At 33.2% G+C, this 27,508-nt stretch overlaps 4 protein-coding genes across 4 annotated transcripts; all 4 read right to left on the reverse strand.

The window, feature by feature from the left end:
• Positions 1-2,398: 2,398 nt before the first annotated feature.
• Positions 2,399-9,384, reverse strand: HPY2 (RING/U-box superfamily protein). Its single transcript, XM_085745604.1, has 7 exons — positions 9,009-9,384; positions 8,810-8,881; positions 8,109-8,219; positions 6,623-6,733; positions 5,705-5,844; positions 2,774-2,859; positions 2,399-2,692 (listed from the first exon to the last, which is right to left on the reverse strand). The coding sequence occupies exons 1-7, from the start codon at positions 9,093-9,095 to the stop codon at positions 2,565-2,567; spliced, it is 735 nt and encodes a 244-aa protein (XP_085601730.1). The 5' UTR covers positions 9,096-9,384; the 3' UTR covers positions 2,399-2,564.
• A 1,944-nt stretch (positions 9,385-11,328) lies between these two features.
• PRA1.H (prenylated RAB acceptor 1.H) lies at positions 11,329-14,189 on the reverse strand. Its single transcript, XM_085745609.1, has 4 exons — positions 13,391-14,189; positions 12,611-12,747; positions 11,799-11,870; positions 11,329-11,719 (listed from the first exon to the last, which is right to left on the reverse strand). The coding sequence occupies exons 1-4, from the start codon at positions 13,798-13,800 to the stop codon at positions 11,649-11,651; spliced, it is 690 nt and encodes a 229-aa protein (XP_085601735.1). The 5' UTR covers positions 13,801-14,189; the 3' UTR covers positions 11,329-11,648.
• A 736-nt stretch (positions 14,190-14,925) lies between these two features.
• On the reverse strand, positions 14,926-18,380 carry LOC146949668 (transcriptional regulator ATRX-like protein). Its single transcript, XM_085745608.1, has 3 exons — positions 18,121-18,380; positions 15,578-17,434; positions 14,926-15,446 (listed from the first exon to the last, which is right to left on the reverse strand). The coding sequence occupies exons 1-3, from the start codon at positions 18,172-18,174 to the stop codon at positions 15,381-15,383; spliced, it is 1,977 nt and encodes a 658-aa protein (XP_085601734.1). The 5' UTR covers positions 18,175-18,380; the 3' UTR covers positions 14,926-15,380.
• Positions 18,381-19,603: 1,223 nt separating this feature from the next.
• LOC146949669 (Yippee family putative zinc-binding protein) lies at positions 19,604-23,175 on the reverse strand. The gene is made up of 5 exons (XM_085745610.1): positions 22,977-23,175; positions 21,517-21,560; positions 20,363-20,471; positions 20,067-20,122; positions 19,604-19,943 (listed from the first exon to the last, which is right to left on the reverse strand). The coding sequence occupies exons 1-5, from the start codon at positions 23,070-23,072 to the stop codon at positions 19,859-19,861; spliced, it is 390 nt and encodes a 129-aa protein (XP_085601736.1). The 5' UTR covers positions 23,073-23,175; the 3' UTR covers positions 19,604-19,858.
• Positions 23,176-27,508: the final 4,333 nt, after the last annotated feature.

A 27,508-nucleotide genomic window follows, 5' to 3' on the forward strand; every position in this document is an offset into this window, starting at 1 on the left:
TTCCCTCGTTTGAAGTTAGAAGAGTCCATACTTCATAGTATGAGGTTGTACAATGATCCTCTTATGCAATTTGAAAGTCTAATTTTATAAACTTTTATAATAAAGATAAAATAAAAAAGACATGGGAATTTACATGAAATAAAGATTATCGAGCCATTTGATATGTTCTGGCCCATGTTCGAATCGAACCTTTTTTTTTTTATTTTTTTGAAATTTCGAATCGAACCTATAATTTCTCGTTTTTCAACATTTATATGTGAATAAGTAGTTGGCACTAGTCTTTTAAGAGAGAGAAACTTCACATTCTCTTTAAATTCTCATTCTCCTTCACTCATCGGAGATGGATGATTTGAGTCTTTTTTTTTTTCGCCTAAGTCATCCCTCCACATAAATCAAGTTTCTTCTTTTGTGTTTTTTCATGGTATTGTCTTTTTCATCGTCTTGTGCGCCATTGTTTGATTTAATTTTTAGTTGTGTTGTCTGTTTGGTTCCTATTGGAAGACCGATTTCAGTCAATCATAAATTTAATCAATGATTTAAACGTTGGCGTTGCAGATTCGGAGACAGATATATTCAAGACACTTTGATTTTATCATATTATTTGTAGTCTTTTTGCCGTTTTATGTTAATTCCTCTGTTTCTTTTTAAGTGTCATTTTAGAATAGTACACTCAAATTAAGAAAGTGAATTTTTTTTAGTTTTTTTCCTATTATACCATCTTTTTAATCGACAAATAAATTTATATTTTTTTGCATACACTATCTCTTTACAATAAATTTTATATCTCGTCTTTTCCCTCGTAACAAATAATTGTGATACACTATCCCTTTCTCCAATAAATTCCTATGTTTATGCATACGCTCCATCTCCCCAATAAAATTGGTTGACTCTTTCTTTTTTCTTTTTGAACATTCATGGAGTCTTTTGTTTTTTTTTCTATCTTCTTTTATTTTGGACTTGAATTTTTTAACAATTTTATTGATCTTATTTATAGAATTTTAACTCTTCAACATTATTATATGTAACAAAATTTTGTTTCACAGTAGTCTAAATTTGCACGTAACAAAAAGCTTTGTTTCAAAAAAAACTTTAATATTCCAAACACACAATATTAATTAGTTTCATTAAGAAGGAGTAAGTATGAGTAATTAAAAAGATAATAATTGAGAAATTGTACCCTTAAACCATCAAAATAACATTTAAACAGAAATAAATCATTAGTTCAAATCTAAATACAAAAGTATGGAACCTCTCCATTTCTATAGTTTCATTGACCGAGTTTGGAACCTCTCTATTTGTATAGTTTTAGAAATATAAATGCAAAAGTATGAAATTAAATTAGTTCAAATCTTTTTACTCTATGTATTTCTTAGTTTAATAGCTTGAACACCCCAAATGCACTGTATTTAACGCTCTTTGGAGTAGTTAAGAAATCCACAACCAATGGACAATGTTCCTTCATTAGCAAAAAGGAGATCATGGTCAAGAGTTAATGGTCAAGAGTTAATAGTCGATACCTTGACTAACTTTCAAATTCAACGGCAATAATAAATACATCTATTTATATTAATTCATTTTTTTTTGTTTCGCTTATATACGACGCTCTTTACCATGTTGTTTTAATCTTATCAGTCTTTGTTCATCTTGTGCATCAACTTGATTATTAATAAAAATTTACCATTAAAAAAATCAATCGATGTGTACCATTCAAAATATTTATTTTTTTCAGTCATATTTAAAATACTACAATAGTTCCACAATTGTGACTGGAGAGAAATACAGTAGGATACACGCGCTGGAAGAAGAATTTGGGATAGGTGTCTTAAATGGTATTTTTTGCCAAAATTTGATCGTAATTTCAATTTCATCAAACACATTGTTGCCGCCAAAAATGTGAGTTTTCCTTTCCCCAAATATATAAAGCAGCAATTGGGAATAGTAATTGGATAACGGCTCCTTCAAAATTCAAATATTTTTCCGGGGCTACTATATACATGCTCTACCTCTTGTAACTAGTGGTAATTTTCCACTTTAATATTTTTCTTTTGTTAAATTCATTTTTCAATTTGTTAAATTTATAGACTTATTTTTGGACAAAAAAAAAGAGAGCTATTTAGAGATAAAGAAAAAAGAGCTAAAGTGACAATTAAAATGAAAATGAGAAAGTATTACTTTGACTTATTTACAGAAAACAATTGTATTTTATTATTTCTCCAAAAATATATTGAAATAAACACATTTTTCGTGATTATCAGAATCCCCTTTTCGGAAGAACCGGAGGTTAACACCAAAAAACAAACACGCCTTAACCTATATAACAGTAAGTGGAAACACAATAAATTATAGACATAAGATTGCAGGTAAATTAGGGAGCACCACACTGTAAGACTGAGAAGACATGAAAAACAAAGTCATAGATACTTCACCAATGCATGCAAATTTGCAAGTTGAAACCAGTTCAATAAACACATGCCATAAAATATCAACACAAGTCATCAGAGTTAAAGTCGAAAACTATCAGAATTTACAGACAAAATCTTATCACCAGTTCGTTTAATCAATCACTAATCTTCATCAAGCATGGTGAAATCTTCTACATTAGTTTCTTTGTCCGTTTTTCGCATTTCGTCAATGTCCACAGCCAACGACGGATCCTGTACCAGCACATTAACATCCAACGCCTTTGGGCAACCTGGCACACACAGATTTGGTTAAAAACCAATGCAATGGTGGCATAAGATTAATGTCAAGGTTATCTAAAAACAACATATACCCGGTATTGGGCATCGAGTACGGCCACCATTTGACTGGATATATTGCGTTATCACTTGCTTTTCATAAATGTGCCTACATTGCATGCTGCATCAATGAAACAGAGAATGAGTAACATGCATAATAATATATATATATATATATATATATATATATATATATATATATATATATATACAGTGGCGGAGCTAGAAAATATTCTGGGGGTGGGCCAAATTATTTTTTATCCATTCAAGTGACCAATTATTTCATGTGCAAATTTACCGCGTAAAGGAGTTTTATTTTTGGATCAACCAAAACCTAAAATCGACATAAAATTGTATAAAATCTCGCAAAATAGACCTATAATTGAATTATTTAAATTTTTTGGGTGAGCCACTACACTACTTTACGGGAATTTGGATCAACCGAAACCTAAAACCGACACAAAATTGTATAAAATCTCGCAAAGTAGACCTATAATCGTTGAATTTTTAATTTTTGGGGATGGGCCGTGGCCCACCTCAACCCATGAAGGGCTCCGCCACTGTATGTATATATATATATATATATATATATATATATATATATATATATATATATATATCAATATCCAAACACATGATAAACATGTAGTAATCTTTTATCTCATGCTAATACAAAACAAGCTAAACACCATTGACACTGACAAATTCGGTGGTGGTCAACATGGTAATACAGTCTATCCCTCACCATCAAGGTTTGATCGTACTATTTAAAGAAACCCCACTGTTTATTCACACGTCTCTTTGTCTTATCAGTCCAATTGGTTTCAAAATCTATACAACATCCTCATGCACGTCATAATTTTGTTCTTCTTATAGTAGTAAAAATTCACAGCAAAATAAACCATATTCAGAGTTGATTTCTAGCAGTCTGGTTGTACTATCTAAAACTGTGTTGCTTCTCATGGCTTACGTGGTTGCTAACTTAAAGAGTATTTAAGGTGTAGTTTATCAGCCATGTCATGAAGCATAATCACCATTCAAACACAGTGGGAAAACTCCTAGCCTGTTAAATTTTGAAGTTTACCGAAATCCAAGAACTGTATCGAACTTCCTAACCACGTACAATACAACAAGCAGCTAAAGACTAAATATATAGGAACTGTGGGGAGCATATAGTGGGTAAAGCAAAAGGTATATCTACCACCTCAAAATGTAAATTTTTATAGATTTAGACAAATCAATTCAAACCAAGCATGAAAACCTGAGCTTGGCCCATGACAAAAAATAAAGATGGTACTTATGTTTGACTTGTTTTAATTTGCACCCCAACTTGTTTAATAAATTTGGACTTTAGCTTCTTTAGAACTTGTTTGTTTTCTTTCCCTTTATCAAGTCTCAAAGTTATTTCTTTAAGTTTATTGATTTAATAATATTCAGTAGACATTTTCATGCAAGAAGATGAAATAAAAAAAGGACAAGCGTAAGTAGTAGATATAATATAGTAAATTATTAACAAATAAAATATTCTCCTGGCAGAATAACAATTTAGTAATAGCATAAATAAATTATTATTGCATATACCTGTTTAATTTCAAGTTACAAATTTTAAGATATGATAATGTTAGCAATAGGCCTCCTAATCCTATTGTGAGGACTTATTCTAGGAGAAAGCCCATTAGTACAAATGTACAATTGGACCTGCTGTGGCAGCAAATATGTAACTATAAATAGTAGTTTGTTAATTTATTTTAGTGTGGAATTTGCAAAGTAGGAACCGGCTAGGGGGAGAAGGAAGGCTCTCAATTTCCTGTCATTTGTTTATTTCTGTAACTACTGTAAATGCACTTTAAGAACTGCTTATACAGTTTCGGCCAGACAAAGAACTGCCTCTGCAGTGTTTGTGTATTCCTTATTGTTCATCAATATTATCCTACCATATTCAGTATATACAATTGATTTAGATACCAGTTCTAACAAATACACACAGAGGTACAGGATGCTTAAAAGCTTTTAATGTCAACCCCTAACACTTGAGCTTATTCCCCTGCTTATATAATCAGATCTAAATTCAAGCTTTAACTTGTTTAGTTAAAATATAAAAAGTCAAATCAATCACTTTATAGGTCAAGCTTTAGTAGTTAGCAAGCGGCTTAATTAATCTACACCCAAACATAAATGCATGCATATATGGGTCACCTGTTTACCGAACCAATTGACCAATGTTCAGACTTTAGTGTTCAGAGTTCTGGGATTGGGCAGGAAAGTTGCACGTGGATGCGGGCATGGAGGAAGGGTTTTATTAGAAAAATGAGTATTGGATCTATATGTTCTATCCCTTTACATAAATACACATGCAATTATAAAAGTACAAATGATAAATATTTCTTTTTCTTTTTTCGAATACAAAAATTAGTTATCTGGGTTCAGGCATGGGTGCGAGATAGCACAGCCAAATGGATATTATGACAGATTTGAAAATGTCCCTTTTATTGGGTTTATGTGTGAATTCTCCAGCCATCAACACCAAAGCCAACCAATTTAAACCCCTACTGCTATCAAAACCCTCATAGTCCATCAGAAATTAGGCTTCAAAAGCTGAATATCTTTCAATGACTATTTTAACAAGCATTTTCTAAGACATTGGTGGTAAACAAATGAAGATCAACTTATGACTACATACAGATATTGTACTAGTCATTCTAAAGTCAATTTTCTCATACCATGCCTGAGATTATTTTTCCATTTCCATGCATCCTACCAAATGAATGACTACACATGCATACTATGCAAATTTACTCATGTCAAGATATATAATGGTGATGAAAATGAATTTATACTATCAATTTATGCAAACTTAGAATAAAAGATAAAACAACGCAACGCAAACATATATAAATCTAACTATTGACATAAAAAAGAAACATCACAAACAGAAACAGCAATATTGTGTCTGACTCGTGTGGTACCTGCGAACTGGTTCTTGAAGCTCAGTAATAGGCTTTCCACTCAATGGACATTTGAAATTCAAAATATTAGATTGGGTACCGGTCATTACAATGTCATCATTTTCTTCACCTGGCATTGGTTGTCCTTCATGATGCACATTCTAAAGAAAAAGATTAACAAAAAGCAATTAGATTGTTCCTTGAATACAATATCAGTTTTGCACAAGGAACTTGGAAATATGTCAGTTCTCAATAAAAAGATATTATTGCATTTCATAAGTTACATAAACAGCTTTGTATTCTTCAAGAAAAAAATAGAAACAGAAAATTACAAAGTGAAATAAACCAGTGTTCAATTTATATCTCCCCCTCTCAGAACATATGTGCACATACATGTGTCTTGGTGTGTGTGAGAATACAAGATCAAATACTCCCGAGAAATTTGACATATAATGTTTATAGCAAACAATGGAAACATAAATATGATATAAACATATCCAATGTTGGGAACTGGGAAGGTATCAATCTATTCATTGGGATACAAGTCTTGTAAAACAAAGATGGCAACTTAGTACATTGCAAGAATATGTTCTAACCAAAGACAGCAGTTACATTTCTACTTTTTCCAATCACTGCCAACGCTCAATGGTAAAGAGAACACTCTGGATGAGTGGTATGTTTCACAATCTTTAATACCATTATTAGTTATTACTCATTGCATGAAGCCATAAACAAAATATTTGAAAGAAAAAAATTATTTCACACTACTTTTAGACAAACAAAATAGGGATGTTTACTGAGTACTGGCCAAAAGAGAAATAAGAAAATAAGCTTGATAGACGTATTCAAGTTCAACTGCAGAACAAAACAAAGGAAATTGGGGAGAAAAGGGGTAGGGGTAAGTATCTTCAACCCCGCTAAGAGCCACAAGAAACATACCCATACAGCTTCCTTAAATTGGCGCACTAAAGTATGTCTTTGAACATCTGAATTTCGATTGGCCTGAAACTGCGAAATTTCATCCTCAAACACCTTATGAAAATCAGTCAACTGCATATTTGCAACATCAAAAGGAAAGTTAGTTTTTGGACAAAGGATAGTGTTAGTGTTAATGTAACGAATATGAAAACAAAACGACTTAACTATTATTTATGATAACTGGGGTTTATATACAAAGAGAAAGGACTGATAAGGTCAAACAACTAACATAAACGAATGACAACGAACCTAACTAACTACTCAATATTACTGCCATGTTTGGCTAATCAGCTTAATTTCACGCACATAGATGGGCACTGCACGCCTCTGTCCAACAATCTTGCACTTGTCGGTAAACATCGTCAACAAATTTTCCAAATCAAATTCTTTACTTTTGGGGGTGCCTTAAGCTTCCAAACGCCGGTCCAATAGCCTGGCCTATGTAAGTATGAATTGTCTGCTATTTCTTCCATGCATAGCCGGTATGCACTTCTCACAGAGTAGTGACCATTCTTCTCCACCTTCTATATTAATTTATCCTCCTCCACTTGTTGAATAAGAGGAGTTTTCAATATGCTCTGAGCTGTGGCGTAATCAAAACACTGTGTTATCACTTGGTGGTTCCAACTATGAGAGTTATGATCGACAAGTGAATGAACTCTGGATTGTTGTATTGCCATAACTGGTTGGCCTTCTCCTGATATGCAGGCACCATCCCTCAACCAGGCAGCATAAAAAATTGGGATGTTCAGACCTGATCCAATTTTCCATCTGGAGCCTGTGAGGAACTCGCATTGCACTAAAAAATACTGTGCAACGCAAAACTTGGTTTGTGGCCTAATTTCGCATCAAGATAGCAGCTGCAGGGAAAATAGCATGCCTTAAATAGTTTGGACACCAGGCAATCAGGTTGTGTTTGGAACTTCCAAAGTTCCAACCTTGTTTATCATATAAGCACTTATGTATTATCTATTTCTATAACAAAAGATAAAATAATTTAATTGATTTGTATAAGCTATAAGCTGTTTTTACATCCTATCTTGGAGAGATTATGGACATGTCTATTTTTATTAACCTATCTTGGAGAGCTTATGGACATGTTATAAGCTGTTTTCATAAGTTCTCCCAAACAGTCTCACAAGTACTTATACCACTAGATAAGTGTGTCACTCTTTATACACTCTAGTCAGGCCTTATCTTTAATCAATGTGGGACTTGGGATTTTCCCAAAACACCCCCTCAAGCCCAACAATTTCGTGCGTGGATATAAATGGTAGGTAGCCCGATTGATTGGTTCTGATACCATATTAAGTTTTATACCGAGCTTAACTCATCCTTACAAAATCAGTAAAGTGAGGATTGTCTGCCTCTACTTATAAACACATGTGCATGCCGTACATTTATCCAATAGTTAAATGATAAGTGATAAGTGGAGAGATTTGATTACCTGTTCTCCAGGCTGGTATCTATTACCAAAAGCTTGAACAGCAGATGAAAAATGCACACTGAGATCGTTTAAGCCAATTAACTCTACAACAGCATCTTCCATCTCCTTCACCTAAAAAAATTGTTCACTTTCCACTCATCACATGACCAACGTTACAAACAAAACAAGAATGAGCAACATTTTTGTTTTGAAAACTCGGTATCTGGTCCAAGGACCGACTAATCTGAGAGGTCCATCCGACTGTCCACTTGCAGGGCCCCACTTAAAGCCAAAGCAAAGCTTTGTATGGACTAGCCCACCGAAAGTGGCACCGGGGGGAATGAAACCCGAGACCTTGAGAGGAGCACACTCCAAGGTCCCAAGCCAACACCACTAGGCCAACACAAGGAGGTTAAGAATGACCAACATTAAGTTTATGTTTGGATACATTTACGTAAAAGTGAGTTGAACAATAAATTTCAGTGTAAAAATCATGTTTAAACTGAAAACCTACAAATTCTAGCTTCAAGTTAGAATCAATTCTACTAGAGAGCAGCCAAATATTTCAAAATCAATTATAGCCGCTACAAACATGGAACCAAACATAGGCTAAAATGGTTTTCATTTTTCACTCATTACATGACCAACATTACAACAACAAAAACACATGAACACAATCAAATTTTAATGATATTAATTAAAAATATCATAAAAACAAAAACCTTGTCAAAAAGTTTGTCTTTTTCCAATTGAACTGCAATACCCTTCATCACACCAACTGTTGAACGGATATCCTAAAACAAACCAAGAAAAATGTAACACAATAAGTCATAAACAAAATGCTTAAATTTACTTACAAACACGAAAAATTGTTCCTTTGATTAAAGGGTACCCTAAAAAAGGAAGGGTTTGAGAGTTTACAGAAATGATAGGTTGAATATCGGTGCCGTAAGTGGAAGTTAAGTTCTTAATCCGACCAGAAACGCCACCGTGAGAACCTGACGCCATGAATCGCCGGTGGATTGGTGCTCTGAGAGCTCCGCGAAAGGGGAATTTTGGAGGGAGAAGTGAAGGTTAGAGCCTCACGGTGAAAATTGAATTTTGAAATACTACAATGCAAGTGAATAAGTAATTAGGTTTTGTCAAAAAAAAAAAAGTAATTAGGTCTAAATCAACAAAAAAAGAAGTTTTTGACAAAGAAAAAAAAAAGTTAATTAGGTCTAAATATAATTTATATTTTGTAAGACTTAACTCAATCGATAATATCAATATCGTTAGATTGGATTACTCCATCACCGTAAACTTAACTCCGTTGGTAGGATATTGCATATTATATGGTTGAGGTTCGAACCCCGAACAACCTAGTCACTAGGCTATTTGACCAAAAAAAAAATTTGATTACTCGAATTTGAATATGAGACCTCGCACGAAGTTATTTGTGCGAATTTTATGTTGTGACAAAAAAAGACACTAAATAGTCTCATAAGTACAACTCAATCGTTAAATATATTTGATATTTTCAAATGCAAATTCACACATGCAATTATCCACTTTCAAGTCCCAACATTTAATTTGAAAAAAAAAATAAATAGAAGAAAGATAATTATAATTTTACCAAATTATAATTATCAAAGTTTTTTTTAAGGCGAAGATTATATTGCAAAAGCATCATATGACAATTTTGACATTCCAACTATGTTTTATTTTTTTTTTTGAAACAACATTCCAACTATGTTAACACCTTAAAGCTATCAAATGTCATATCCAACACCCGGATAAATTTATTGATGATTAGTCTTGGATTAATGATTTATTTTCTTGGAATAAAAATCAAGCAAAGCAAGGATGAAATTTTCATTTGTAAAAAAAACGCAAAAGGAATTTTGAAAATGTTTAAACCATGTAAATAAATGGGCACTCCAATGAATTTGAAGGAGAAGCTTTGCAAAGATGAAACGTAAAAAGATTGATCAAGTGTAAGTTAGAAGTTTGATTGGTTGTTTGATGTATCTCAGAACCATGTGGCCTAGCATTTTGAATGTCGTAAGCATTTTGTCTCGATTTATGCATTGAGCAAGCGAATGGCATCTCAATGCTGCAAAGAGGGTGCTTAGGTTAGACGAGTGAAAAGGACATGTGGTTTTAGCATTAAATTTACCAAAGAGTAAAGTATTAAAGCTGGTTGGTTTTCATGAAAAGACCAATCATTTCAATAGTTGTTTTTATCGAATAAAGTACAAAAGGAAAGTGTTGTGACTTTTGGCAAAACAGAAGACTTGATGTTTTGGAACAAGTTCCAAATAAGTGGCTATACTTCGGATTTTTCAAAAAAAAAAAAAAAAGTGTCTATACTTCGGAAGTTATCAACTTTCTAAATTCAAAAGATTAGAAGAAGAAAAAAACTTGCAAAAGGGTAGGAATAGTATCATTTGGGGAGTAATATCACTTCAAAATCCAAGTTTTGATTTCTCTACAATATTTCATTTGATTAAATTAAACATCTCTTGGTTTATTGCTGCACTCGATGGTTGACGATTAGTTTGTTCCAATTGTTGTTATAGTCTAACTCAATGTATTAGATTTGTATAGTTTAAGACAGAATTGACTCAATGTATTAGATTTGTATAGTTTAAGACAGAATTGGCAATAGGAGAGAATCTAAATCCGTTTTTTGGCAATTTCACTATCAGCAAAAATCGAATTTTTTTGGTGCATTTCTAATTGCTCGGGGTTCACCAAATAAAATCAACTCACAACAATAGAAATCGGCCAAAGGAGCAACGTGGGATGCAGACATGGCGATCAAAGAAGGCGCTATGGCCTATGGCTAATGGTGGCAGTAGACCGGTGGTATACTATGCAGAGAGAACAAAGTCCAAACAGAGAGGGTTTACTAGGTATTTTTGCAAGCCAGCAACGAGCAGTATGTGCAAAATTATATAGTTTGAGAGTTCAAAATAATTTTTTTACAAGAGTGTTAGTGAGACTTTTATAATCCCAGTTGCATTTAGGACCAAAATTCTGCTACTCAATTTTAAAGGAACGTTAGCTTGGAGTAAGATGATTGAGCAATGTCAAGAACATGGCTATATTTTATTTCTCCAACAGTATTCTTTTATGGTTTATCTAGATCAACAATTTGATCAATCATACCTTTAGAGTTCATAAAGGGGCTTAAATGAGGTAAGCAGGTAAGGTAACCAAATTAAGAAGAAAAAAAATCTGATTTTTGTTCAAAAAATTATTAACAATAAGATATTGCTTAAATGTATAAATATTGAAAATCTTCTTACAACGTATAAATATAACCATGGAAAAAACATCAAAACTGGAGACTAACAGCGCCTAATGAAAGGCCATATGATAGCCTTGCTCTTGCCATGGAGAGGGCATTATTCAAAACCTATGCTTATACCTAGATTCTACATTGCACAATCTTCTGTACCAAATTGTGTCCCCTTCTACACGTAAGAACTATATTCAGTACCAAAGCCTCTTGAATCACCGAAGTATGATGTTCTAGATAAAGGCAAGTGTGCCGCTGTTTCTTTGATTAACTAACTATCCACCTCTGACCGTAGAAGGTTGCTTTGCAGGAGTCAACTTCCGAAATGCAGCATGCAGTATCACTCCTACATACATATTTTAAACAAAAACTTAAAAATCAACTAATAAGAGGAATGAGGTATGAGACTACAAATGAAGACTCACCTGCATAGCTGACACTTATGGCACAAAAGAGAGCCATTTGAACATTGGAATATATTAGAATAACTGCTGTTGCTGCAAAAGATGAGATTTAGAAACATGAGTTTTCAATCAACCATATGAACATCAAGCTAGAAATATCATTCCAGCATCCATAAGCAAAGAACCACACATCATATTAACAAAAACAAAAGAAAACATACAAAGAGAAAACAGATGCTATATGAGTTCAGCCCTAGACATTTCTATGAAAAAAAATCATGCCACTTAACAGATGCTATATGAGTTCTCCCTTCATTTTGGGAAACGGAAAGGTAATGTATTTGATTCAATCCAAAGCTCAAGGCAAGGTTCAGGTAGTGGATGCTTATTAGATGCTATTGTTTTATCACATTCTCGATAAGACTATAGCAAAATCACAAGAAAAACCATGTTTTGTTTTAGCAAAGCCATTTGAAAACCAGTTCATCTGCGAGGAATCAAAGGCGGCAAGGGAAGGGATTTAAAGCTAGAGAGCTTGAGAGAAAAGTATTCTTAGAAAGTAACATATTTGATTAAAAGATCATGAATTGAGTTGATACAAAGGTATTTATAGAGATGAGAAACAACAAACATTTTTTTTGAGGCCGAGAAACAACAAACTTAAACCAACTATAACAACTAATTGTAACAGAATTACAACTAAAACTAACTAACAATTGCATCTCTATTTATCATCATACTAAGGCAATAAAAAGAAGAAGAGGCAAAGATAACCAAAATCTAAACAGAATAGCGCATATACTCTCCTCCTAAAAGAAACTACTATCGCTCACCACATTGGGCAATGCGAAGCAAGCACTGCCGAATCACAGGATATTGATCCAATCCCCATCTATCACTAGAGAACTTGAAGAAATCCCACAGTGCCAAACATGATATCAACCCAACAAGAGCAAGTGGCATCTTATACCTGCAAGGATCAAAGGGCAAAACACAGTTTTACCAAACAACATCAAGTACTAATAATACACAATCATAATCTAAAAACACATCAACTCGCAAAATTTTAAAAAAGACCCAAATGGAATAAATCACCAATTTACTCTACAAAAGTGTAAGTATAAACAATCTCATTCCTAAAATTAACCATACTCCAAAATAATCCCTAAAATTGAAGTCATCAATCACATTAGTTCTAGAGGTCGGTCAATCCGGTCACTGAGATTGTCTCATAGGTTACTAAGAAGCACCCTATGAAGCATGGACACAAACATGGGCACAGGTGCCACTGACACGGACACATCGATACTGGTAGTAATATGAGAAAATGACATAATTGAATGTAATCACATGTCGTGTCGATACACAAACAAGTTTTACAAAGACTAATACTATCAAGAATTTTCTATTTCATAATTAATTTCGAATTTCATTAATTCCAAAACACCAACAATTTGGGGGACTAAATTGGTGATTAACAATTTCCTAAACACACTATTATATCATGTTTGAAATTCAGCTATAGCTACAGAAATTCTGCAAATTAAATTAAAATATGAAAGTAAATAATAAAGAAAATAATTGATTGAGAAAAGAATGAAGAAAGTGCTTACAGTGCAGAAGCAAAGAAAACAATAAAGAGATAAGCATAATTCCGAGCATAACGCTTAACATTCTCATGAACACGAAAGCGAGCTTGAGAAGGAGAAGAAGGGAAAGAGTAGGAATCAGAGGAACCAACGAAGGAGCGTGACCAAGAAGGAGTATCGGCGGAGAAATCATCGGCGGTGAGTTTGGCGAAGGGGTTGAGAGTGAGGAAGGAGAGAAGGGTGAGGAGTTTGGAAGAGATGGACGTGGCGGGAACTAAAGGGGAAGAGGTGGAATTGACGGTGGTGGTTGAGACTGCGTCAGCGGCGGCGGAAGTTCGTTGGTCGATGAGTTCGAGGTAGCCGGTGTCGCGAAGCCATGATTCGAAGGCGGGTTCGGGTACGCTTAACGCTAATGGATTAGAAGAGAACACCATTGCTCTTATTATTCCTTCTTTGATAACAAACGCTATTGTTTCTTTTTAGCAGTTATCACTTCCCTTTTCCTTTGATTTTTTTTGTTTTGTTATGTAACCACTAAAATCAATTAAAATTTGGTCTTTCCATACCTCATAAACAAAGTGTACATTATTTTTTGACTAAAGAATAGAAAGCAAAGGGTAAGCCTAGAAATCGAAGAACATTTGAATGAGATGGCTATTTGATATCTCTTAGTTTAATAAGATATTTTGGATTTGAATCAATCTGTAAAAATACATCAATGTTAAATCTTTTGCGTACATATGATATCTTTCAAAATTGATGTATTTACTTTAAAATTTGGATCAAATACATCAACTTTCTTACATCAATTTTATTTGATTTACTTTTGCTTATATTTTGTAACAGAAAGAGAAGAGTATAAAATGAAGAGATTTTTTTTGGATTAAATATATCTTTATCTTTTTCTTGGTTAGATGAGAAGAAAAAAAACAAAAGAACTACACCAAATAACAAGAGAAACCAAGTTTGATTTCTTGACCAAACTATACTTACCTCATAGCCGAACTTCAGATTATCATAAACCATTTCCTTAGGAACAAGATTAGAAGAAAAAAAAAAGTACTTTGACAATACATGCATAATAGTGTGATATAAAGTGGGCTCAAAATATCCTTGTACACCTCAAATCGCTTCAAAAAAATTAATTGTAGAGAGAAGAAATGAAGACATTATTATTCAATTTCAAATTTAGCTAGTCTCTTTTTTTGGGTGAAAAAGTAACTATGGTCCACTAGTTTAATTTGATTAGCTTCTTATTTTGAAAACTATTTTTTCATCATTTTATGAGTATTATTTTATTTAAATTTGTAATAAAATAACATTCAGAAAAACAAAGATTTCGTATTTATTTTGAAAAACCACTTTCAAGGGGTTTAAAAAAATATATGTAATTATAACTAGCTTTTAAAATAAGAGTTTTTTTTTTCCTCTAAAAAAAATAAGAGTTTTTTTTAATAATAATAAAGATAATAACATTCTTATTTAGGACGTATGTTAGATGAGGCATTCTTCATTTTGCAGAAAATAGTCAATTAAAGAGTTTATCTTGCTAGGTACACTTATAAATGTTGACCCATCCATACTCAGGGAAGTAACCCTTGAAGTTACTGAAAGCCTGTCAACTATCAGCTGTGACAAAATTCCAACATCACAAAATGAGTTTAATACACAATATCAAAACGTGAGCCATCCGATCTTATCAATCAAACAGTCCAAATTTGCAACCGTGTGATTGTCTGACTGCATGCAATCCATACTTGCTCTAAATTGCAAGTGGAAGAATCACAGAGCAGACTTACACAAGGTCTTCATGTTCCACCAGAAAACATTGAAGGGTCTACTGCTCTTCTTTGGGTTCCCATATGGTTGCACCATTATTCGTGTAAAAAACTACTTTCACAACAGCTCCGATATAACCTAAATGAAATATAGCTAATAGAAAATTGATGTAGCTCTAATAGTTCATACAGAATGAAACCATTAATGACCTCTTCATAAGTTTCACCAAATAAGATCATCGCTTAAGTTGCCTTCTAGCCAAGGCAGGGGTTTTCTTAGGGATATAGACCTTGTAGCTAACCTGAACATTCACAAATTATTAGTAGTAATAATAAAAAGGACAGGGAAAGGAATGGGTCACGTACAGTATTTTATGGTTCGTAATGATGACATATTTTTCATAATGTATAAGATAGATTGTCACAAACTTACCTGTACCAATTCACCACCCCTCATCACAGTCATTGTTTTTTGCTCAAACTGAGAGCTCTGGTTGGATCCGTCTAGTACTTTGCCTGAATTATTCTCTACTGATGAACCCGTCAACATCCCTGCAGCATTGCATGACTCGTCAACATCTCTGCCACTGCTATTAATATTCTGGATTGAAGATTGGACTATCTTAGCCGCATTCCTTTCTTCATCAGCCTCACTCACCGGCAACTGTGCATTGGAAGGTTCATGTGAATCAGATTGCTTTGATTTAAACTGAGAGTGATCACTTGCATCATCATGCCCCTTATCCAAGTTGTTATGCTTAAATGTAGATCCATGAATAGGTGGTTTATCCCCAGCAGAAGGCACTCCTCTAATGTCTTTGACATTATCATTGCTACCCTTATTTTTAATACTTTCTGCCACGACCAACTTTCCACGAGGAAGTTCGGGCATGGTTGTTGGCTTCAGAGAGGAGCGACTTTGAAGTGAATCATGGCAAGGTTCAGATGGGGTTGAATCCAAATTGCTCGTCATGGTATTAGCTGATTCATTGACTACTTTGTTTCGGCTGTCTGCATCAGTAACCTTTTCCGGTGCACAAGCCATCTGAATCTTCACAGAACCAGATAAATCTTTATCCAAGTTCAAATCTCTTCCACTGTTTTTTGGATAAGCAACTAAATTTCTCCTCCTAACCGGCAAACTAGTTTCTTCTACAGGTGTTTGCTTATCAAGTTTTGTCACTATAGCAACGTTACTGATATTAGACTTATCTTGAACCAATTCCTGGTTATCAGTAACTGGTTGCTTCACTTGGCTGACAATTCTATTTTTCTGTTCAGAAATTTTTACGGTCGACTGGACTTGACCTCGGAACTTTCTTAAGTTTTCTAAAGCTCTTTGTCTTAGAATTGACTCCAAATCAACGTCATTCAGATTAGCAGCAGAAACATCATTTGTTTCCTCCATTTTAGATTCACTTGTCCCAGCACGAACTTCAAGGCTACTCATATCTCTAAGTTTGGGCTCTGTGAAGTTAACATCAGTATTCATAATTCCTGTCACATCCTCAGCCCTCAATTCCTCTTCTGGTGCATCATGTGTATGATGATCCAACTCCCTCTTTGTGCCCCCATCGTTACTGTCATTACTTCTACAAGGGTAATCAAGATCATCTACAATCTCCTCTTTGGTTTCATTTCCAATCAATTCCGTAAATTCATCACCCTCTTTTGCAACAGTAATAACTGATCGAATCCACCTAGATTTGTTCTCGGACACGTATTTGTTTTCAGCCTGTTCGTAAGTACATTCATCATGGGGACTACTACAAGGAGAACAACTTCGAGCCCTATATCTACCACTCTTTGCACTTCCACTTCTTCCCCTCGATCTTCTTTTGTCTTTCTCCTTTCTTTCTGTTCTTCCCCTGGAGCTCTCATATTCATTGTCGTCATCGCTGTCAATCCCAACCTGAATGTCTCTTCTAAGCCCACTGCTCACCGAACTAACACTTGCTTCTCTCTTAACCTTTTTCTTCCTACGCGATTTCTCCTTCGTCTCATCATGCTTATCTTTCCTCTTCACCTTTTTTCTCTTCCTGGCATACAAAGAGTCCTCACTGCTGTCAGAGCTGTATGAACGTCTCCGAACCCGCTTCTTACGACTTTTCACATCTTTTCTTGTGCGAGACCGCTCTCTTTTTCTTTTAGACCTATCTTCAGAACTAGAGGACAACGATGTGTCCATGCTTTTGGAATCATCATAGTCTGAGCTAGAAAGAGAAACCTCACGGCGACGGACCTTCTTTGATTTATGTTTCTTACTCTTACTTCTGCCACTTCCCTTAGTCTAAACCACCAAATAGGAAAAAATGCATATTCAGTAAAATTAATCAACTCAACAGACTACATATGGAAAGGAAAAAAAGAAGAAAAAAAAAAACCAAATCAAATAGAAAAATTCAATACATTAAGACCCTGCATAGGTAAACAACTTAATTATAGCATAGTGCTTACAAATAAGCTATTTCTATAACAAAAGATAAAACAAGTCTAAATCAATTCATATAAGCTATAAACTATTTTCATAAGCTACCGTGGAGAATTTATGGAAATAAGCGGAACACAACTTATGGACATATGATAAGATGTTTCAATAAGTTCTCTCAAACCGTCACAAGTGTTTATGTCAATAAATATATAAGTTCAAATAATCCAATCCAAACAGATCCTTAAACCAAAAAAATAAAAAACACCAATCACCTCACACAACAAAGGGACAAAAAAAAAACAGATTTTTATCTCCTGGGAAACATGAATTATACACCCAGTGTCAGTTAAGTTCACAACAAAACACAGGCAATAATATATGATAGACACAAAGTTGGCTTATTTATCCGAAAAATTATATAAATAGCAATACTTTACATCAAAATTAAATAGCTTAAACTAAAAATTGAATACCCGATTAAAATTAATAAATATAAAAACTGAAAATTGAAAAAAGTGAGTGAGAATATGAATGAAATTGATTACCTTAGAGGAATGTTTGGAGTGTTTCTTTTTGAGTGAAGTGGATGATTTCCCCATTAGAGTAATCGACCTGCAAAATGAACTTTGAAAAAAAAAAGGGATTAGAAAATTGAAGAGCGATAGTGAAGAAGAAGAAGCGATTAGGGTTAGATGAATGCAGAGAAAATGTCGTGATTGAATTGTAGTTAGCGAAGAAAGAGAACCCGATTGGATTGGATTGGATTGGATTGGGGTTAGGTTTATATGTCCCTTTTTGCAATTCTGTTTCTCAAACTACCAATATCGATCTATATATACCCTTTAGGTTAGTTAGGACACTGCCTTTGAGTTTTTAGTTTATAACCAACTCTATCAAATCTTTTTCAGCCTAGTATTATTTATCAATTTAGTAAAAAAAAATTAATCAATATCATTAAAAATATTAAGCTTTAATAATATCTACTTTAAAAAATCACCATGCAAATGATAATTTGTGAATGATTGGTATAGTATAAAGAGTTTAAGCATCTCTCCACTTACACATCTTCTCTAATTTAACGGTCGTCACTCATCTATCCTTTCATCCTGTTTGATTTTAACGATTTTAAATTTGTGTTGTTTCATGTATATTTATCAATTTGAATGAATTAATGTTTTTTTCCCAAAAAAAATTGTATATTTAAATCTTTTAAAAAAAGAATTTTGTTAACCATTATCATCCTACCAAGCTCAAGTAATTAGTCTCTCTGTTACATGCATAAATATCAAATTCATAAAAAATATATATTATATCTTTATCCAAATTTGTCACTAAAAAGTCCTTACTTTGTCGGTGAGTTACTTACTTTAAAGGAGTTGGATCCAAATTGTAAATATTATATTAGATTTATTGATAATTCAAGTATTATTTGATGGTGTCAATGTAGTTTAAGTCCCCAAACAGGTGCAAAAATTAGAATTTTTTAAGTTATTATATATTGTGATTTTTTTTAATGAAATCATATATTGTGATATTAAAATTTATAAAAATGCAATGCGATACATTTTTCACGTCAAAAGAAATATTTATATTCTCTTTGTGCAACTGCAAATAAAATGTATGACAATTTTTAACCAGATTTTATTTAGAAGAGCCTTTTACCCTGAGAATTAAAGAGCTAACAAAAAAAAAAATGCCGGACTCCTATATGTGCACCAAAAATGTGTCATCAAAGAAGTGTGCCTTGAACATGTGAGAACAGTGCTTTTTTCTGTTAATTAAGAGACATGCTATTATTTGGGATTCATGAGATATACATGTCAAGAAGCTATCAGTGTGCTTTACCCCACTCCACCTACTCATTGTAAATATTGTTTTGGTTCATGATTTATTTTCTTTAAAATTGTGTTATATTATCAAATTGATTATAATAACCCTAAGAAAGCAAAGAAAATGATAACCCTTTAGACTGTGACCTGAAAATGTGCAAGTCATGAGTATGTTAGAGAAAGATTTCTTTCTAGAACATTGTCACCCAGAAATTGTACTACTGTTTTATTATGTACTCACATCTAAAAAAATTATTCCATCTCTTTCCTTACACATTGTTTATACACCACTGAGATTTCTCTTTTGTCATATAAACAAAAGGAAAAAACTAAAGAAAACTTCTTTGATTCTGAGAATTTTCTCGGGCCGCCGTTATTATCATTGTTCGTGTACAGAAGAAGACCAATATCCTTTCTCAAGATCCAATAAGTTCATCCACAAGGTTTCAAGATGCTAAGCATCTTCGCCATCACTCATGCTGACATGACTATCGATAAAAAATTCCGTTGAGGAATCAACATTGTCAACAATCCTTCCTCTGTTGTATGTATCAATCAACATATGCAAGATATGCACAATAAGTATTAAACACTAAGTACAATCTGTAACTAAACTGTCTTAACCAAGATAGCGACTACATAATATGAAAATAACAAAATACCTTTCAAGAACAAACTTCCCTTCCTTGTATTTCTGACTCTTCTCATGTGCAGATTCCTGAGAAGGAATAGTAAATTGTAAAAAGATCAAAAGTTGTGAAGTAAGATGAGACATAAACTAATTCTGTCCTTGAAGATTAAAATCGTAAGACGATATCAATTGTCAATAAATTCAATACTACTACAAACTTTCATAATTTTTGTGATTTAGTCAAAATAGTCCTATATTTAGCGACAGAGGTGGTACGAGATTTCATCAGTTACATGAAATTTAGATGGAGTGAAAAAGGAGAATTACATATTTCCAGCCAACTATTTGACCACAGCAACAGCAAAAGATATCTGCCACAGTATGCAATCCTGAAAGCATCATCCTTTCCATCGGTGTTCCAGTTGTGGTGTTCACACTGGATCATAGACCCAAAACATAAGCACGCCAGAGAGAGTATAGAATATTCAGGTCTAGTGATACTATCACCAAATAACGACAATTATCAATCATTGTGGTGTTCCCTAATTTTCTTTTTACTTCATGTGAACAAGATATGTTACATAGGTATCATGTTACAAGTTCTACTACTACACAATACAGTCATTTAAACCAGCTTTATTTTCCTTCTAGACATGTTCCTTCCTCCAAAGGTTTTTACCATCATGCGAAAATTCCAAAAATAGGCACTTATATTGATAGAAGAGAAATAAAAAAGGTCAATATTTTGGCGATCATATAATAGCTGGTTTATCTACATTCATATTAAAAGAAATATGACTCCAAAGAAAAAGATTAACTAAAACATGGTCTAAACACAAGAATGAAAATGATACGTCGATAACAATAACGATAACAATTTTAAAACAAAGGGATGTTTATGTCAGCTGACACAATGTAAAAGTATACCTGTTTTGAATAGTGAGCAAATAAAGTTATTGGCTTCACTTCCCTAGGTACATCATTTACTAAAGACATAAACCTAAGAATTAAACAATTTTGTAACAACATATACATAGATGCAATGCAACATTTGAGGCCATGACTAGATGTAGCACAACCAGTGTAACACTGCACTATGTCTGCTACTATTCTTTTTCAACTGCTGCAAGTTCAAACCAGCTCGTATGTTATTATTCGGGTGATTTGAAATTTGACGCATGCGTCAAACTTGTGTCAATAACATAGAAACATTAGGCTAGTTTGTATTGTGGTCATTTTAAACTCATGAATTCAATTTGTTAACAATGTGAACATGATTATTGCAGAACATGACTACCATATTTTCTGGATTATTTGCAGTATTATCAAATCATGCTGAATGCAAGTTTTAGGCAACAATATGAATATATTACATAATACGAGCCAAAAAAAGCCTTTTATGTTACCAAACAAAACTATCTTGAATGTCAGTCAACTTTAGTCACTGATGGATTATCCAATAAGAACTGAAATGTACTCACGCTTTACTGAATAGGTATGCGTTCCCCCTCCGGCAATGAAACGCCTGAAAGAAGGGTGATCAAAGATTATAAGGATGATACAATAATCCAGCAGAGAAGTTGGAAACTTGAAGCATTTTATACTGTCAAAAAACCAAGAAAAATCAAGACTGTGCATGCCTTTGGAAGTAATAAATTTAGCTTTTTATCTCCCATCCCAACAAAAAAAACAAACAGACACATTCATACACATGTATATGACAACTTTATGTTTCTTTTTAACACTTGAAGCTATGCTTATCACTGAAAGACACTGCCACAGAAAAAGATGGATACAACAGGGGCAAAACCGCAAGAAAGTAGTGAAGAATTAGAATCACATATGAGTTCATACTAAATCTTTTTCACATGAACCTACTGAAACATAATCAATACTTAAACTTATTGTCAAAACAATACTTCCTCCGGTCCTTATAATAAGAAAAAATTCACTTTTTAGATTCATTGAATAACTAGTGTATTTGGTCTATATTATAGACCAAATATACCAGTTACTCAAGGAACCTAAAAATTGAATTTTTTTCTTGTAATAGAAACGATAGGGAGTAATTAATTCCTAAACCTATCATGAGAAGATTAATGCCCCCTTAGAGTGCTATACAACATAAAATACATTATTCATGTAATGTCAACCTATGCATAACCACTGTCTACTTAGTGTCCCATTAAGAATTTTGATAGCCAATTTATATCCGAACTAGACTAAAACAAAACAAAAGGATTGAAGTGAAAGATGCCATTGTCAATGACTCTTGCAGCCAAGCCAACCATCAGTATTTTGATCTAATTGGGCACGCAGATACCAGTAATAATTTGAGAAAATAATATAGAAGTGATTGAATGTAACCACATATTGTTGGGTCACATCACAATGCAAGCCTTAAGCACATAGAATAATAACATTAGACTAAAAACAACTACACATGTGATTTCAACATCACATCTTCACGCAAAATCTTAAGTACTCGTTGTATGAGCTTCCTCACTTATAAATTGTCCAACACTCACATCACATCCAATGTGAGACTCCTTTACTCGCACGTGACAAACCAACACATGTCAGACATCGAACACACCTTTTGCCAATGTAAAAGGGAATGCTTATGGGAAGACAATAACTAAAGGCAACAAAAAAACAAAAAATATGGTGAATATACTAGAAGGCCCTAGTATTGAAAAGAAATGAAACCACTACTACAGATCACAGGGTGGTTGTGAGATTAACAATATGCTTACTAAAACATATCCTTTGATAATTAAGAATTTACTATTCTCTCAAAATTAAATAACTATAATGTCATAATTAATTGTTTCTTATGCTTCATTATTCAAGAATGTTTCACAAACAGTTGCTTCAACAACAATTTATTTAAGAAAATAAAAAAGCATTAGTGATAGTTTAAAAAGTAAAGGGTACATACCCGAGAAATGAGATCATCTACAAGGGCCAAATGAGTTCTGCAGAATTTGCATCTATAGGACCTGCCCTCCAGCTCCACCACAAAGATTCTTCCCATTTTCTCTCACTTCAAAAGGAATGGAAGTTTCAGAATTCAGATATTGATGCATTGGAGAAAATGTACTATTAGATAGAGACTAGTTGGTGAAATGAGACACGTGTTAGTGTTCCTGGTCGGTTAAGTACAAGTAATAAAGTGTGCTAGATTAGATTAGATGATTCAATCAATTCCATTGATTATAGTAGTAATCACTAATTAAGATAATCATCTTACATATCGTACTCCTATCAACTTTAATAAAAATATTACTACCTCCGTCCCAATTTAATTGACACAATTTTGTTTTTCACACATATTAAGAAAAATGTATAAATAAAGGGGAAAGTGAAATATATTGTATTGGGAATGATAAAAGTAGTGTATTATTTAGTGTTATACTCCCCCCGTCCCGGTATAATTGACCTACTTTGGTTTTTCACACAGATTAAGAAAAGTGTATAAATGAAGGGGAAAGTGGAATATATTGTATTGGGAATGATAAAAGTAATATTATTTAGTGTTATATTGTATTGGGAATGATGAAAGTTGTATTGAAAATTGAAATGGGTCAGTTATTTTGGGACACTTTTTTTTAGAAAATGGGTCAGTTATTCCGGGACGGAGGGAGTATTGTATTGGGAATGATGAAAGTTGTATTGAAAATTGAAATGGGTCAGTTATTTTGGGACACTTTTTTTTAGAAAATGGGTCAGTTATTCCGGAACGAAAGGAGTAAAACAGGAATGTAAATGCAGCATGGAATTTTTTATTGTTTATTTTTGGTCCAGAGTACTCTTTTGGTCCAGTGCAGCATGGAAATTCTATTTACAAATCACACGATCGATCAAAGAGATGAAAATTCATCTCAAAGTAGACACAAGTTTAAGAGCTTGATACAACTAAAAAATCTATTTTTTTCTTTTTTTGACAATAGAAATAAAAATTCTTAGAATTCATAATTAATTATTTTATAAAAGACTGTAAATGAATACATGAGAACTCTATATAAAGAGTTGGCGAGAATTAACGTACCTACTTTTTTTTGACACACAAAGGACCTTCCAACATCTTAATATCTCCACGCAGGTCACAAGTTTGGCGTCACCAAGTTCGGCAACATACTACCTACTTAATAACTACCTTCATCCATTTTTGTCCCTGTATATAAGATACTTTTGGTCAAAACACAAGAATTAAAAAAAAAAAAAAAAATTGCTACATTATCCTTCAATTATTAAAAGAGAGAAATGATCAGTCTTTTAATTCACTTCATTTAATTAGGAGTATTTTTGTGAAATTTTACCAAAAAGGAGTATTTTTGTGAAAACATAACTAATGTATCTTGTCTTGTAGTAAATTGAAAATGGTCTTTCTAAGGCCCTTCTTTTTCCCCACGAAAGGGTCTTATGTATAAATATGGATGTAACACTAGTAATTTGTAATAGATACATATGGCAGCTCCCATATCTATGATGTGTGGTTAGGGGTGTTTGCGGTGTGGTTTGGTTCGGCTTTGAGATTAAATATTATCCAAACCGCAAAAGAAAAAAGCATGCAGTTCGGTTTGGTTTAGTTGATTTTTAAAAACAAAACCAAATCAACCACTGCGATTTGAATTGATTCAGTCTCTATACTTTAATGGGCGTTGGTTTTTTGTTTTGTGTATTTGAACTCTTTGCTTCTTCTCGGCACACCTTGTACTGAGGAGGCGGCTTTTCATGGTGTTTAATATGTCCCATTTTGCTAAAATAAAACGTAAATTGAAGCAAACCGCGCGGTTGAGTCAAAAAATGGTCTGAATTCATCCAAACAAAACGCAATTTTTTACGATTTTTGTTTGAGTTAGTTCGATTATGCAGTTTTCTATTTGGTATTTTTGGTTTTGAACACCCCTATACATAGTCAGACACATTTGAACTCAATTGTTGATCTCGAATTCAAATTTGGTATTTTAGATTTAAAAAATCAAAATTGATATTAAAATCTAGATGGTCTAATTTTTATTAAAACAATTTAGATGTGAGTGAGTCCAAATATTAATATTGCATATAATCCAATTCATGCCCAAGAGCGCTTAAATGAGATGGCACGGATCTCTTCTAGCTTAACCAAAATTATAGGTTCGAATCCAGCTTTAGGCATATAACAGCGATGCTCGAGTGATTAATCTCAACAGTTACGCGCGGAGAATACCCGATTCAGAAAAGAAAAAAAAAAATACAATCCACTTCATAGTTTTCATTATTCACTTGGTGACATAAGTATTTTAGTAGCACGTATCCATGTGTAAGACTGAAAATAACACGAGCCAACCTGTTTAGATTGACTTGTATTTGCCATGAACATCTTTTTCAACTCGAATCCATCTTGATTGAAGTTATCAATCCGCTCATATGAGCTCAAATCCAAGAGAGAAAAAACCAGTGATTTAGATAGGTGGAATTATTATTTTATACTAAAATAAAATTAATATGGAATTAATTAGGAACTTTATAATTACAAGTTATCAATAGACATAAGAACTTTATAAGTTAAAAAAATATTCTTCTATATATGGTCAATGATCAAGTATAATGAAATATCCACAATTTTTATATTTATCCAACTTCGAAAAAGATTGTTACATGTGTTCAGTCATATCGACTATAAGTGGCTTCTAAACCAACTAATTCAACTAAAAGTTGACAAGTTATTTGCAAGGCTAAGAGAAAGCTGAATTTCATAATAGCCATAAGCCCCTTACTCAAAATATGGTACTGACGAAACGAGTCAAAACCCATGCATTTCAGCAAACACATGAGGTACAAACTTGAAACAATCTTAATTTAACGAAGAAACATAACATGTAAATCATCAATATATTCCCTAAGACATTAAATTTCAAATTGAGCAATGATTGAGTGGCCAAAAAACAAAGATGATATAGTGGCTTTCAATGGGGCGCTTGGAGACTGATTCTGATAGTAATGTTGCAGGTATAGTGGCCATCTTTAAAGGCGGTGGACGAGGAGAAGAGGATAAACCCAAAGAGGTATTTGTCACGCTTCGTTGCCACTGAAATGAAGCACTTACTAGAGCGAATCACACTTCATCTTCTCCATTGGCATCAATATCAACGTGAGAGAGTGGTAAAGGAACCATGAAAAAATTACCTGACCCTCGGAATATTGCGGATATAGAGATGCATTTGAAGCACGATGGAACATGATTAAACTGGCAAAGGAGCGGCACATTGAAAACGGAGCAGGAGAAACATACTATACTTGTTGTGAGAGTGCTATGGACCAAAGCCCTAGCACACATACAAAGTTGCACAAAAAAAGTTAATACTTCCTCCCTCTAAGATTAAATGTCATATTCCGTTTGTGTGTTGTTGTTAAGAAAATAATTAGTTAAGCTGATTACGATGGTAAAATTAGTATCATTCAACGTAATATGTTATTAATTGTAATCGGTAAAATAGTTAAGTGGAGTGGAATTTTTGTAGTATCATTCATTCTTGTTTAGTTCCTTAAAAACTCGAACTATAGATAGTATCCAAGAAGTTAAACATGATTACATTAGTTCCTCTGCTGTTGTGTTGTGTACAGCAGTTAATTTACATTACCTTCATTCACAAACAATCGTTTCATTGCTTACTTGTGTAGTTAATTTTACTTACTTGGTTGCTAGTTTGTTTAAAAGAGAAAACTTATACGTTAAAAGGGACATTTTGACTCTTACAAAAGAAGATGCATTTTGGTTCAAACATTCAAAATTAAATTAAAAACATGACATTTTAGCTATTGTATTCTTTAAATCTATAGATCCAACTTGATTTTTCTCTTCTTCATTGATCCCTCTTTCTTCTTCCTTTCTCCATTTATGAACCTTGTTGTCCCCATACAACACTCTCTAATCATGATGAACAGTGTTGTAGATTGTAAGTTTCTTCTACACCACTCTCCAGTCTCCAACCATCTTTACTGAATAAATTAACATGAAAATATTGAAGTTTGAGTGATGGAAAAGCCTTCAACTAAACCTCTCCCTTCACCACGGTTAGAGAGTAATGTACAAGGTCCTTCAATAAGAGAGAGTTATGATGAATTGATGACTGAATTTAGAACTATGGATTTAAAACATATTTAATGATTAGATTAATTATTTTGCATAAACACTACAATCGACATACACTAATTATCAATTATGGATGAAAATAGGTCAGACCAAGACCAATTGACAAAAAGTTACAATCTACTTACATAAGGCTCGGGTTAATCTTACTCTTTTTTTTTGAATAGACAAGGCTAAGACTTATTAAACTTTAAACTGATATTGAGAGAAAAATTTAGGCGATTAATCAAACCGTTTTAGGTGTCAAAAAATAAAAATTCTTAAGCAAGTCGAAAGTTTACTTGACTTGGGTTTTGGGTCACAGCCAAACAAACATTGAATTAGAGCATAGCATATGA

The sequence above is a fragment of the Medicago sativa genome, chromosome 2 (assembly GCF_051527215.1).
Source record: "Medicago sativa cultivar Bolivia chromosome 2, Bolivia_mono, whole genome shotgun sequence".
NCBI lineage: Eukaryota > Viridiplantae > Streptophyta > Magnoliopsida > Fabales > Fabaceae > Medicago > Medicago sativa.

Coding starts and splice junctions, on each gene's coding strand:
- LOC146949668 (XM_085745608.1), bottom strand. CDS start 18,174: ATGGGGAAATCATCCACTTCACTCAAAAAGAAACACTCCAAACATTCC. Junction 17,435..18,120: donor ACTCCAAACATTCCTCTAAG/GTAATCAATTTC, acceptor TTGGTGGTTTAG/ACTAAGGGAAGTGGCAGAAG. Junction 15,447..15,577: donor GGGGTGGTGAATTGGTACAG/GTAAGTTTGTGA, acceptor GTGAATGTTCAG/GTTAGCTACAAGGTCTATAT.
- HPY2 (XM_085745604.1), bottom strand. CDS start 9,095: ATGGCGTCAGGTTCTCACGGTGGCGTTTCTGGTCGGATTAAGAACTTA. Junction 6,734..8,108: donor GATACCAGCCTGGAGAACAG/GTAATCAAATCT, acceptor GCAAATATGCAG/TTGACTGATTTTCATAAGGT. Junction 2,860..5,704: donor CTTCAAGAACCAGTTCGCAG/GTACCACACGAG, acceptor TCATTGATGCAG/CATGCAATGTAGGCACATTT.
- PRA1.H (XM_085745609.1), bottom strand. CDS start 13,800: ATGGTGTTCTCTTCTAATCCATTAGCGTTAAGCGTACCCGAACCCGCC. Junction 12,748..13,390: donor GTTTTCTTTGCTTCTGCACT/GTAAGCACTTTC, acceptor TGATCCTTGCAG/GTATAAGATGCCACTTGCTC. Junction 11,720..11,798: donor CATAAGTGTCAGCTATGCAG/GTGAGTCTTCAT, acceptor ATATGTATGTAG/GAGTGATACTGCATGCTGCA.
- LOC146949669 (XM_085745610.1), bottom strand. CDS start 23,072: ATGGGAAGAATCTTTGTGGTGGAGCTGGAGGGCAGGTCCTATAGATGC. Junction 21,561..22,976: donor TAGATGATCTCATTTCTCGG/GTATGTACCCTT, acceptor CCCTTCTTTCAG/GCGTTTCATTGCCGGAGGGG. Junction 20,472..21,516: donor GCATACCTATTCAGTAAAGC/GTGAGTACATTT, acceptor TCTATGATCCAG/TGTGAACACCACAACTGGAA.